The sequence below is a fragment of the Geotrypetes seraphini genome, chromosome 6, assembly GCF_902459505.1.
Source record: "Geotrypetes seraphini chromosome 6, aGeoSer1.1, whole genome shotgun sequence".
Taxonomy (NCBI): domain Eukaryota; kingdom Metazoa; phylum Chordata; class Amphibia; order Gymnophiona; family Dermophiidae; genus Geotrypetes; species Geotrypetes seraphini.
The window spans coordinates 182,982,395-182,996,845 of NC_047089.1; the positions used below are offsets into that span (position 1 = coordinate 182,982,395).

General features: G+C 42.7%; 1 protein-coding gene across 2 annotated transcripts in view; it reads left to right on the forward strand.

Annotated features, from left to right (window-relative positions):
• The window catches only part of SH2D6 (SH2 domain containing 6), a 50,541-nt gene that overhangs the window by 12,676 nt on the left and 23,414 nt on the right, over positions 1-14,451 (forward strand). Inside the window, exons 5-10 of one of the 2 annotated variants that reach the window (XM_033950439.1) lie at positions 359-470; positions 3,776-3,816; positions 4,592-4,673; positions 5,797-5,925; positions 8,888-8,916; positions 13,576-13,612. In XM_033950439.1, the coding sequence (XP_033806330.1) occupies positions 359-470; positions 3,776-3,816; positions 4,592-4,673; positions 5,797-5,925; positions 8,888-8,916; positions 13,576-13,612 (430 nt within the window). The remainder of the gene's footprint in view (positions 1-358; positions 471-3,775; positions 3,817-4,591; positions 4,674-5,796; positions 5,926-8,887; positions 8,917-13,575; positions 13,613-14,451) is intronic. The other variant, XM_033950441.1, reaches the window with a different exon arrangement.

The window sequence follows — 14,451 nt, forward strand, 5'->3', positions numbered from 1 at the left end:
TAGTTGTGTTGATAAAAATTTATAAACATTAGAGGCTCTGGTAGAAACCCGTTTACAAAGTATGTATTCTTCCCAATTAATATTTCCAAATTAATAAAGTCTTTTTGCTTATTTGTAAATGGGTTTCTACCAGAGCCTTTAATTCAGTAGGATAATTAAATGAAATAACTATTTCTGAAGTTTATAGGGACGGAAGGGATTCCTCGCGGGGACGGGTGGGGACGGAGGGGATTCCTCGTGGGGACAGGTGGGGATGGAGGGATTCCTTGCGGGGACGGGTGGGATTCCTCATGGGGACGGGTGGGATTTCTGTCCCCGCGCAACTCTCTACTTTGAACAAGACTCTCTCTTTGTCTAGGCTGAATTGCAGGAGGTGGAGGAAGAAACTGAAGACACGTATGAGGCACCACCCTGTGTAATGAACAAATTCATTCCACCCTATAAGCTGGAGGAAGAGGAGATCTACTCAGGTAGGAGTGAAGGAAGGGGAGAAGAGGCAGTGGGTTAATTCATAAGAAAATCAGAATAGCCTTACTGGGTCAGAGCAATGGTCCATCTAGCCCAGTATCCTGTCTTCACAGTGGCCAATCCAGGTCACAAGTACCTGCAAAAACCCAAATAGTAGCACATTCCATGCTACCAAACCAGGGCAAGCAGTGTCTTCCCCCATATCTGTTTCAATAGCAGACTATGGACTTTTCCTCCAGGAACTAGACCAAAACTTTTTTTTTTTTTTTTTTAAACCAACTATGTTAACTGCTCTTACCAAGTCTGACAATGCGTTCCAATCCATAACTTAACTATTCTTTGAGTGAAAAAATATTTCCTATTGGTTTTAAAAGAATTTTCCTGTAACTACATTGAGTGCCCCCTAGTCTTTGCACTTTTTGATGGAGTAAAAAAAAATTGATCAACTTGTATCCCTACTACACCACTCAGGATTTTGTAGGATTTGCAGGATTTAGATGTCTAATTTTTTGGAATTGACTTGTTTAATATATATGGAGCAGCATTTTGAAAGAACGTTCAAGAAGTAATTTAGATGTCGAAGTTGAGACGTCTTCACATTAGTATTTTAAAACAGGATCTGCCGACTGTGGAGCTTATTCTAGAGTACATGGAGAAATGGACATTCATGTGCCGTTATGTACAGCACGAACATCCATTTTAGAAACAATAAACATCTAAAATACAAAAAGGGCAATACAAGAACACAAACGTCTCTGTGTCAGTGAATGGACATCTGTTATGAAATGGCAACATAGACATTTATGTGCTAAAACATAAGTGGCTATGATAGCCATACTAGACACTTGGAGATCTGTTTCTCCCACAGCTGATACAGAGCCCCCCATGGACCCATGGCCACACCCCAGGACCGCCCAGTTCCGCTTCTATCCCGCCCTGTTCCTCCCCCCAGCCCTGCCCCCAGACGGCATTCATGCATGCGCAGACATGACGCAATGGTGTCACGTATGCGTGATGTCACCGTATTGCGTTCGCCCCTTCCCGACGTAATTATGTCAGGAAGCTTTTCAAAACCCGGACAAAGTGCTGGGTTTTGAAAAGCCGTCCAGAGACCCACAGACATGTCCTCAAAAGGAGGACATGTCCTGGGAAATCCAAATGTCTGGTAACCCTACTCATATGCCTTGTCAGTTTCAAGGAGACACCAACCACTGGGGGATGAATCCCTCCAGTGGAGCAATGCTCAATAGAAGTACTTAAATTTAGACGCCCTGGGGGGGGGCAGGTCTAACTCCAGAAGTTCATCTTTTTGGACATAGATGTTCATTCTCCTTCTGAAATGTGGCATGAATGTTTATTTTATGGATCTTCCCTAAATATATCCCCAGACCAGAGACCATGCCCCACCCACCCTTGTTTGGACATTCCTTGGTTTTGAGTGTTCATATACTGGCTTTGTAAAATTGAAAGTTAGACATCTATGCATAATGGTGCTGGTTTATGGACATCTAAAATAAGGGCTTTAGTAACTTAAACCAATCCATTTCCAAACTAGCTAAAACTAAATAGCTGAATGTTTAGGTGCCTAATTTCACTAAAATGGGTGACTTGGGGACAGAGTTGATGGATAGAGCAGTTACTGCTCAGCACAAAGACTTCCAGCACCAAACATCTACTGTATATTTAAGAAATCAAATTGTAGGCTTAAATTTAGGGACAAAAATGTAGGCACACTGGGAAGTAGTTCACTTTTTTTTTTTTTTTTAAATGAACCAATATATACAGAGCCAGATTGCCACTAAATTGAGCCCTAGGCATTTGTGGGCCCCTACCATGAACTTTTTTCAAGAAGCATTGAGCCTTGCTGTTAGTGTGGCAACAATAACAGTCTGACTGAACATGAGGACTGTCTTAATGATTAGAGCTGGAGAGCTGACAAGTTACCCAATTACAGGAGAGAGATTTTAAGGCAGTCCTGGATTTAACGAACAAAGAAATCGTGGAGAGTCAATGTCCAAGATGAAGGTTTTATTCAAACAAAGAAATAATCCACATAAAATTGTCTAAGGCCTGAACCTCTGGGAAACAAATGGATCCAACATGGTCCGTGTTTCGACAAAATAGGTTCAGGCCTTAGACAATTTTATGTGGATTATTTATTTGTTTGAATAGAGCCTTCATCTTGGACATCGACTCTCCATGATTTCTTTGTTCTTTCGATATTACCTTCTGTGGAGGGACCAGGGTCAATTATTTTGTTGCTTTAAGCCTGGATTTAACAAAATATCCTGATGCATCATGGGACCTGCATTGTGATTTTAAGAGGTAGAATAAGGGACTACAAATAGCTCTGTGAATTGGGATGAAATAAGATTTTTTTAAACCCAAAAACCTCCACAGAACTGGACAAAAAAAAGTCTCTCCTGAGAACAATGGCTCTGGTGTTGGGATGTGGTTGGGTGAAAAGGGAGAGAATGGTGGATGTTGGAATGGGGAGGGGAAGAATTCCATGGGGAGGGGCAGGGGAAAGAAGAGAGAGTCGTGGGATAGGATACAGGAGAAAGGGTAAATGACGAGAAGCTGGGGGTGTGTGGAATATGGGGGATAGGGATATTAGAATGGCCTTGGAGGCAAGGGATGGAAGGATAGATAGGGATGGAGCTGGGACTGAAAGGGTGATGAGATGCAGTGGAGGATAAATGAGATCCAAAAGGGTACAGAGGATGGGAAGGGGGACTAAAGAAATGAGTGAAAGAGATGGGACTGGGACCGGTGGAAGGCAGGGGCAGAGCATGGTGGAGACAGGGTGGCGGTGGGGTCAGGGTCGGGGTATAGGTGGGGCTGGGGGCAGGATCATGTCTCCTCTTTTTTTGTCTTCACAAATATGGTAACTCTACCCAGACTTTTCACCTGTGTTTCCTCTAAGCAAAGCACATGAGCAATCGCTCTTACATTCTAGGAGTGTTGTTCACAGATTTTACATGGTCGCCCACAAAAATACTTGTAAATCTGGGAAATTGTTGTTTTTCTAGAACTTGTTGCTCACATGAAAAAAATTTTCACGCATTCATCCAATCCTTGTCCCTCACTTCATGCCTAGCTGGTTACGAACTCTGGTCTTATGTATTTAAATATATATTTTTTTAGATTCTTAGTTCATCTGGCTTACAGACAAGATACAGGAGGGAAGGAGGTAGGAGGTGGGAAGAAGCATATAATCAACAATCCATTGCTGAGTATCTATCACCTTAAAGTAATCCTGAACCATTAAAAACCCTTTTATCTGTGCTTTTGGATTTCCATGTAGATTGTTCCAGCCCGGAACCACAAAATAGTCTCCCAGCAAAGGTAAGGAAATATTTAGCATTGTTTTTCCATTGTGCATAACCATCCTGCTGAGATCTACCTGGGTTTCTACAATATATAATTATGTTGAACTTCTCTGGCCCTGGGCTTGATTCCAGATTATTGACTTGACATTAGTGGGACTGGGGGTGCTTAGTAATGTCTTTCTAATAAACCAGATAGTTCATGTGGAAAAGCTGAGAGCTGTTCTGGGTCTCAGAACTCAGTCCCTTTGAGGTCATGACACCCTAAAATCAGCCTCTGACCTGTTATTAGATCCTTTGAAATAAGAACTGTAACAGAACAAAAGAATTATAAATTAGGGCATGCAGAATGAGTTTGGGGGAGAAGACACAGAGTAAGGGGTTATGCATCATGGGACAAAGGGAGAGGAGGTGTGACTTGGCCTTTTGGTTGGAAACCATCATTTTCATTGTAGGAGGTAGACCATACAATATGGACTTTAAGAATGAGACGCTTTTTTATGAGAGTCCTGGGAAGTTATGGTATCTCCATCATTTGAGCCTTTATGAAGTCTCTCCTAAGAGTCCACAGCCTTGGTATATGGTAACAAGTTATGTGGCAGATTTGGTAAATGACCAAATGGTGGAGTTGGAAGAAACCAAGCTGGGATAGGCACGTGAGATCTCTCGGAGAGAGAAAGAAATAATGGTTACTGCGGATGAGCAGACTAGATGGGCCTTTATCTGCCATTATGTTTCTATGTTTCTATATATGAGATATGTAAATTAAAGTTTTGTTTTATTTTGTTTTGTAGCTTACTGCTAAGTTGAGCCTTTCCTTAAACTCAGCGCTCAATGAAAGTGGCAGAGGAAGCCATCTTGGCCACAGTACCCGATGTAAATATTAACACTTTGACACTTTTAGCAGTCATTGAGTAGGAGCAATTGCTTGTGGGGTGGTGATGGGTTAACTTTTTTTTGTCCAATCCTTTTCTTGATTTGACCCTAGAGCAGTCCAAAGTCAAACTTCAGCATTCTCAAAAGACAGGAATTGCCTACATGCTGACCATCCAGGGCTGAATTTACGACCTACTTTTCTTTGGTGACATGCAGCTACCTACTATTTTGCTTATGCCCAAGTGGTCTGTGTCCTTTCAACCTTCAAGTAGCTGACTCTCCCCTAACAACACTAAATCTCTCTCCCACCATTTCCCTGTTCTTTGCTTCCAAATTTTGGTCATGCTTGCATTAAAAAACCCAGTTTCAATAAAGACTTTTCACCTGCCCTTGTAAAATAACCAAATCCACTGGGGCATTGTTGAATTGTAACAGGTCAGGCTTTCAAGATATCCCTAATGAACTCGTACATAAATGCCAACTGAAAATGGGAGGGGGAGATGTACAAAATACATATGATAGGCATATATTTAATTATATATGCCTATGTTAAATATATTGTTTTATTTTTAGTCACCCTGCTCGTTTGTAATCTGCTACATGGCTCCCCACTTCAAAATTTAAATGAAAAATTGCAGCCAAGCAGTGTGACTAAAAATAAAACAATAGATTTAACATATAGATTTGTAAAATATATTATTTGATTTTTAGTCGCCCTGCTCATTTGTAATTTTTTTTAATTGAAATAATGGATATATATGAGACAGAGATGCATATAATGGAGGAGTTCAGGGTGCCAGACCGACCAGCTCGGCTTTGCAAAATCTCTCCTTGCCTCAACATTGGACAAGGTGGTTCCAACCCAAGCCAGGTGGTATGCAAGTTGACCTCACTGGAGGTTTATCACTACTAAGAGTGAGTCTTAAATTCAGATGCCAATAGCTGCCAGGTGACAGACTATGCTCTATACTAGACTGTCAAGCCTTTGCTATAAACTCTATAATATATTTGTTACCCACAGTTGGATTTGAACTTGTATACATTAGCAGTTTCTTGTCAAAACCAAACAACCACCTTGGTCATGTTATTTACTGGATGACATTATAAGCTTTTGTTTGTCCAGATTCTGTATTTCAGAAAAGAGGAAGGGGGCCACCACTTCCCCCCAACGACCGTAGATTATCTCTGCCCATTTCTGCGTTATGCTCCCAACTGAAGAGCCTGCGGAAACCCATCTACGGAGCTGAAGATGGTATGGCCAAGGCTAGCTGTTTTACAAATAGGCTAACGGTGTAATATCCGGGTGAAAAGGTCTTAACATATGAGGGACAAATAATGGGGTCTAACTGTATAATATTCGAAACAGAACTTCCTAGACTTCTCCTGGTGATCAAATAGCCAAATGGGTTTTCAGTATATCCATAGTGAATATGTTTGGGATATGTTTTCATATACTGAAGGTCTAGTATATGTAAATTCTCATGTATATTCTTGTCAAAGAGAAATTAGTACCTCCATATTGCTCCATGGTACAACTGTACCTTGAGTATTATGTGCAAATATGGTCACCTCATTTCAAAGACATAAGGCTCCTTTTACAAAGCCGCGCTAGGACCTTAACGCGCAGAATAGTGCGCGCTAAATTGCCGCGTGCACTAGCCGCTACAGCTTCCTTTTGAGCAGGCAGTAGATATTCAGCTAGCGCGCGCTAATCCGGTGCGTGCAATAAAACACTTAGCGTACCTTCGTAAAAGGAGCCCATAGTGGAATTAAGTACACAAAAGAGTGACCAAATGATTAAGGGGCTAGCCACTAGAATGTGTATCATACAAGGAAAAGCTAATGAAGTTAGGTCTCTTCAGCTTGGACAAGAGATGGTTGAGGGGGAATATGACAGAGGTCTACAAAATCCTGAGTCAAGAGAAATGCGTAAATACAAGGTATGAATTGATTGTTTACTCTCTCAAAAAGTACAAAGACTAGGAATCACTTCATGAAGTTACATCATAGCACATTGGAAAGAACTAGGAGAAAATATTTTTCACTCAGTGTATAGTTAAGCTCTGGAACTCATTACTGGAGCAAGTGGAAAAGGCAGTTACTGTAGCTGGGTTTAAAAAACGGTTTCGACAAATTCATGGAAGAAAAGTCCATAAACCATTATTAAAGTAGACCTAGGGAAAGCCACTCCTTATCCTTGGGATTAAGTAGCATGGATTGTTACCACTCTTTGGAACTCTGTCAGGTACTTGTGACCTGGACTGGTCACTGTTCGATAGATGGACCCTTGATCTGACTTAGTATGACAAATTTTTGCTCTTTTGTAAGTAGATATCTGAAAATAGAGTTGATTACGAGACCTTCAGGACAGTTTTGGGACGTCCTGGCTTAGTGCTACCTAAATTGTGTAGTGCAAAGTCTCGCAAACTTTGTCGAGCCATGGCACACTAAACATAGTGGCCGCAGCTCAAGGCATTCGGAAGTGTGCGGACTTCGACGTGATGACGTCACGCACATGTGCAATGTCATCATGTCACTGTCTAAGCATGTGCGAAGGCCCTCCAGACGGGCCTTGAGCTGCCAGAAGGGGGTGCTGACAGGGAAGAAGTGTAGAGAGAAGGAGAGTCTCTGGCACCGGTTGATTACTTACAGGATGTGCCTCTTGCTGCGAGAGGCACGTCCTTTAGGCAGTCCACCAACATCCCTCCTCCCCAGCATCTCGCGGCACACCTGAAATCTCAGGAGGCACACAGTTTGTGATACACTGGTCTAGTATTATGGTTAGCTTTATAATGAACATAAGAACACAAGCATTGCCATACTGGGACAGATCGAAGGTCCAATAAGCCGGGTATCCTGTTTCCAACAGTGGCCAACCCAGGTCCCAAATACCTAGCTAGACCCTAAGTAGTAAAACAGATTTTATGCTGCTTGTCCTAGGAATAAGCAGTTGATTTCCCCAAGCCATCTCAATACACTTCCCACTCCCCATTCGCGGTTTCGGCAATCGCGATTTCACATATTCGCGATTTTTGGGGGAGGGGGGAAAAAACACAAAAACCCACAGTTTAGCCTTCCCTCCCCTGGCGTCCTAGCCTTACCTGGTGGTCTAGCGGGCTTTTGGGGCAGGAGCGATCTTCCTACACTCCTGCCCCATGTAGATCGCCAATAGGAAATGGCTGTGGGGAGTTCCCGTCGTAGTCTTAAGAGACTACGGGAATTCATGGCAGCTATTTCCTATTGGCGATCTGCACGGGGCAGGAGCGTAGGAAGATCGCTCCTGCCCCGAAAGCCCGCTAGACCACCAGGTAAGGCCGAGATGCCGGGGGAAGGCAGGAGGAAGGCGGGGGTGGGTCAGAGCCAGACCAGAAGATATTCGCGGTATTTCACCATTCGTGGTCCGGCTCTGCCCCTATCCCCCGCGAATCCGGAGGGAGAAGTGTAATAGCATATGGATTTCTCTTTTAGAAAATTATCCAAGCCTTTTTTAAACCCCACTAAGCTAACTGATTTCACCACATTCTCCGGCAACGAATTCCAGAGTGTAATTACACGTTGTGTGCAGAAATATTTTCTCCAGTTTGTTTTAAATCTGCTACTTAGTAGCTTCATCGCATGCCCCCTAGTCCTAGTATTTTTGCCCAGGTTCCTGACTTATGGGGAAGGATGAGCATGGGATAGGGGGAAGCTGCTGTTCTAGGTAGAATTGCCCTGAGCCATGTCATCATGTTGGAGTTTGTATGAGTGACAGCAGACAATGCTGTGTTAGTAATGGCATTCTTTGGGGGAGAAGGGTTGATATACTGTAAAACAGTAATTAGTTTAATAGTAAGCAGCACTGTTCTATAAACATAGTGGGGGGAGAGAGATTTCACAGTAATAACAGAAGAGTGCTGTATTATAATTATCAATTTGTCCCAGAGTAATAACAGACCATGAGTTTTAGCACATACTTGGGGAGGGGGGTGCTGTTTTTTCTTCCAGGTCAGCGACCTGGAACCTTTCCAAACTGCAGCACATCTCCTCCCCTATGCTGCACTTGAAGGGACTGATTAAGACTGCTGCTCATGCCAACCCAAATACTCTTTTCTTAGGAAAATCTGCACTGGAGATATAGCACATATCTGTCTGTCATATCCCATAACTATCAGCACCTAATATGTGACTGGACTTGTAGAATTCCTCACTGATTTTTTTTTTTTTTGGCTTTGCAGATTTGTACCTGATGCCAATTGCTGACCAGGTAAAATACATAAGATGCATTTGTGTACTGTTGGTCTCAGAAGCTGGGTTAATTTCTATATTTTGATTTTTAAAAATTTATCACCTACGCAGTTTACAAAAACACATTCATAATTAAACAGCAGCAATACAAAACTTGCCAGGTCGTGGCTGTTGGATTTCTCAGAAGTCTCCTGTCCTCAGAAGTGTCTGTCAGTGACTGAGCAAGAGCTCTCTGGAGGTCATGGTATTAAAGACTGGGCAGCTTAGAGCAGGGCAGAATTAATTCGTCGAGGGCCCTTAGGCACACAAGTACACTGGGCCCCCCTGCCCCGCCCCACCCCACCATGCGCCCAGGCGGAAACAGGAAGTTGCGATAGTGGGAAGTTTTGAGCAAGCAGCACCACTTGCACAATTACAGTTCCCGTTGCCTTTCTTACCCGCGTTGCTCGCTTGTCTTACTTTCCATCGATGGGGGGGGCCATGTTGCCGATCGGGGTGGGGTCCGCATTGCCGATCAATGCTGGAGGGGCCCATCACCGTTTGGAAAAAACAATGTTGATGCCCTCCTTCATTGGGCCCCCCTGACCATTTTGGGTCCTAGGCAAGTGCCTACTTGGCCTATTGGTTAATCCTGCCCTGGCTTAGAGTACAGACAACATCTCCTCCTGCATGGTTGCTGTGCTTGTGGGGTTGGCAGACAAAGGCGCTGAAGCAGACACAGCCAGAGCTTTCTTCTTGCTGGACAGGAGGAAGAGATGTGAGCTAAGAACCAGGCAGGCAAGATCTAAACACTTATGGGAGAGGAAAAAAAGATGGGAAAGGAAGAGGATTGGTTTTAATTAGCAAATGTATTAAGCAGAGTGATGCTACTTGTTGGAAAGGATGTGGCAGAAGAGGTACATTTTTTCATATGTGGTGGGAATGTCAGAGGATACAGAGGTTTTGGGAACAAGTATTTGGTTATGTGAGTAAATTAATTCAAACCCCACTTAAATTGAATGCCGAAATGGCACTATTGGGAATAAAAAAAGGTTTAACTTCTTCCCAATCTAAACTCCTAAACTTGGCATTTATAGCTGCTAGATTGACATTGGCTCAGCAATGGCGTATGCGAGATGTACCTATATTAAGAGATATGAGGGAACACCTGGGAATAGTCTGCGAGAAATTTAGATTACCGGCCCTATTAACAAACCAATGGGCAAAGTTTAATGATATATGAGAGAGCTATATTCAAATAGAAAAAGAAGTCTAACGAAATAATATATTGTCTTATTTTGATAGATTGGGGATCCAGGTCTCCTGGGAGGGGGGGAGGGGAGGAAGTAGGGGACAGGTTTGCTGTAATAGTAGATAAATAAGTTGTATTATTTTTATTAATATATTAAGACTGTGAATCATACTCAATGATGATTATGTGCTGCAGTGAAGCAGGATTCCTTCAATAGTAGGATGGATAATTTGCATTATTTTTATTAGTGTATTAAGATGGTGAATTATATTCAATGTTGATTATCTGATTTAGTGAGATTGTTATATTAGAAAAATTATTAAATAAAGAATGAAAAAAAAAACCACAAGGGAAAGGAAGAGGATTCAGCTAAGCAGCATGAAGACAGGATGTGAATATTTTTGGGGTAATGGAAGAGTAAACAAGACAGGGTTTATACTGCAAGCTTGCATTGTATAATGAGTATGTCTAATGTACTGAATACTCAGTCAAAAAACTCTGTAGGGGTAATAAACTCAACTAATTTGTTGTTGAGTGATTAAAAGTACAACTACAAATCTTAAGAAAAGTCACTCCGTTGAAGTCAAAACTAAATTCAACACAATTTCAATTTATTTGCATGTCTAATAGAACTCTGCTCAGAGACATGAAGGCTGAATGTTCCGCCTCACCACCCAGTCATCGCAGTGTTCAATGTGAATACGCACCAGTACTTATAATAGTTCATTATTTTATCACTGGCTACTCAAGCTCTAGAAAGCATCTCTTTTAGAATGCTTGAAAGTAATATAAAACACTGGAACTTAGGGATCTCAAAGTCCCTCCTTGAGGGCCGCAATCCAGTCGGGATTTCAGGATTTCCCCAATGAATATGCATTGAAAGCAGTGCATGCACATAGATCTCATGCATATTCATTGGGGAAATCCTGAAAACCCGACTGGATTGCGGCCCTCAAGGAGGGACTTTGAGACCCTTGGCTTAGACTTTTTACTGGTTCCGACGTGCCACATTTCGGTACTGCTTCAGGGAACCGACAAAAGGTTTAAATACAATATTAAACTGGAGGTGAAGTCTTACTAAGAAGAAATAACGATTCATTGAGACTTCACCTCCAGTTTAATATTGTATTTAAACCTTTTGTCGGTTCCCTGAAGCAGTACCGAAACGTGGCACGTCGGAACTAGTAAGCAGTCTAAGCTAAGTTCCAGTATTTTATATTACTTTCAAGCATTCTAAAAGAGATGTTTTCTAGAGCTTGAGTAGCCAGTGATAAAATATTACTTTTTACTAAACCACGATAAAATATTACTTTTTACTAAACCACGATAGCAGTTTTTAGCGCAGAGAGCTGTGCTGAATGCCCAGCGCTGCTCTGGAAGCTCATAGGCTCCCTGCGCTAAAAACCGCTATTGCGGTTTAGTAAAAGGGGGCCATAGTGCAAAATATAGACAGCAGATATAAATTCTCAAAACGGACACATTTTGATCACTAAATTGAAAATAAAATCATTTTTCCTACCTTTGTTGTCTGGTGATTTCATGAGTCTCTGGTTGCACTTTCTTCTTCTGACTGTGCATCCAATCTTTCTTCCCTTCTTTCATAGTAGATGATGGCAGATAAAGACCCGAGTGGTCCATCCAGTCTGCTCAACCTGATTAAATTTACATTTTTTTAAATTTTTTCTTCTTAGCTATTTCTGGGCAAGAATCCAAAGCTCTACCCGGTACTGTGCTTGGGTTCCAACTGCTGAAATCTCCGTTAAATCTACTCTAGCCCATCTACACCCTCCCAGCCATTGAAGCCCTCCCCAGCCCATCCTCCACCAAACAGCCATATACAGACACAGACCGTTCAAATCTGCCCAGTACTGGCCTTAGTTCAATTTTTAATATTATTTTCTGATTTTAGATCCTCTGTGTTCATCCCACTTGTGTGCCCAGTGCTGGCCTTAGTTCAATTTTTAATATTATTTTCTGATTCTAGATCCTCTGTGTTCATCCCACACTTCTTTGAACTCAGTCACAGTTTTATTCTCCACCACCTCTCTCAGGAGCGCATTCCAGGCATCCACCACCCTCTCCGTAAAGTAGAATTTCCTAACATTGCCTTTGAATCTACTACCCCTCAACCTCACATTATGTCCTCTGGTTTTACCATTTCAGCCTGTATGCTTTCAGCCTGTATGCTTCCTCTCCTCCAGATCTCATTCCCTCCTCCAACTTTTTCTTCCTCTCTCCCTGCCCTTTCTTTCTCCCTGCCTCCCTTTCTTTTTTCTCTCTTCATGCCCCCTTTCTTTGTTTCCCTTCTTTCCTTCTGTCTCCCTGCCTGCCCCCTTTCTTTCTTTCTCCCTGCCCTCCCCCAAGCCACTGCTGCCGCCACCATGGAACAGGCCCCCATGCTACTGCCATCGGGGGAACAGGCCCCAAAGCCACCGCCGCCCCAAGCTCTCCCTGCTTCCCTGCGTTGGACCAACCAGCATTCCTCTCCACAACATCAATTCTGCCGTTGGAAGGAAGTTCCGGGCCAGCCAGGCAGCGATTGGCTGGCCCGGAACTTCCTCTCCGATGGCAGAATTGACATCAGGGAGAGGAAAGCTGATCGGCCCAGTAGATTGTGAAGGCAACGCGAGTCTATCATGGAGCCCGGGGTGGGCTCCGCGATCGACTCACTTTGCCTTGACGATCTACCGGTCGATCGCGATCGACCTAATGGGCACCCCTGGGTTATGGTATGCAAATGTCATCCTAGTCCCCTTCAGTCACTACAAAACACTCTAACATTCCAGCTTTCATTGATAAACATCTGATCCCCTACACTTCAACCAGAACATTATTCTCTGGCAATCAGAATCTGTTAGTAATTCCTTCTACTCGCAAAATATTCTACGATTCCACCTAAAAGGTTATTTTCTCAGTCACTGCCCCTACACTTTGGAACACCCTTCCCATTCACTTTAAGCCAGAACACTCAAGAAAAATTCAGGTTCAAAAACAAAACTTTCCCCTTTAAAGACGCCTTCGATACCTGAATCCCTCTCTTCTTTCCAAACAAGGACTTCCTTTCAGGACAGGAAAACAAACGCTTCTTCTATGCGACCCCCCTCCCTCTTGTACTTCCCACTACCCTCTTGGTCCCTTTTATATTTATTTTTATCTCAATGTACTTTTTTACACCCTTATGTCTTTTTCCTCTTGTCTGGTGAGTTCTGTCAGTCATGTAATCCCCTCCCTATACATAATTTTAATAGTTCTTGCTTTATTTTTATCTTATACTGTATGATTTTTACACAATACTTTTTGTAAACCGTTTAGCTATTTCTTGATAGATGGTAAATCAAATACAAATAAACTTGGAAACTACCTTAAGGGCCTTTGATCTGGGATGTGAAAAGGTTAGAGGACTGTCATTGCTGTTCTTTAATCTCCTTGATTGTGCTCTTGTTGCAGGATGACATTTACTTGGAGTGTGGGCCAGTGACAAGAGGTTAGTACACAGGGAAGAAGTCTATGGTTAAAGCAAATTTTCAACTGGAGGGTGGAGGTTTGGCTGTTAACAAGCACTTCATGTGTTTCCCAAACTCTACCGTGTTATTTACAAACTCAGGTTGTCAGATTACAAAGAGGGTGCCAGTCTACTCATTAAATAAGACGAGGATTTAAAAAAATTAATACAGTAGAGTTGATATTCTGAAGCCTTTATGTGACCAGTGTCAGGAGCTGTCAGAAATGTTAGCTGTATAAACTACCATGTGGCCAAAATTTATCCATATAAAGTAGGGCAGGATTAAAGGGGAGGGTCAGGGCCACTAACCATCTCTTATGCAAAGCTGCGCCTCCAGCAAATGCTCTGATGTCCATTTAGTCCCTAAGGGCACTGGAGCATTTATCACGTTGGTTCATGCTATTGTGCTTCATAAAAGAGGGGGCTAACTTGTTCAAGTGGGAATGCAGAAACAAGGCCTAACTTTCTTTATATTACTTATTCCTATAAAGTTATGCCAGCAGCATAATCAGCTCTTGGACCTGCATGCCCGTATTTGCTGAAAATACTCATAAAGATGTAAAGATAAACTACTTGCATATCTTTTCTAAGCTGCGGAAGAGGTTTCTACCACACCTAGGGTTGAGGACATGTCCGGGGGTCCGGATGGCTTTTCAAAACCCAGCACTTTGTCTGGGTTTTGAAAAGCTGTGTCGGGCAGAGAGGAAGTCTGCGCATGTGTGACTGTCACGTGATGATGTCATGCACACGCACGCGTGCGTGATGTCAACGTAGCGTCCGTGCATATATGGACTTCCTCACTGCCCGACAAGAGCAGGCAG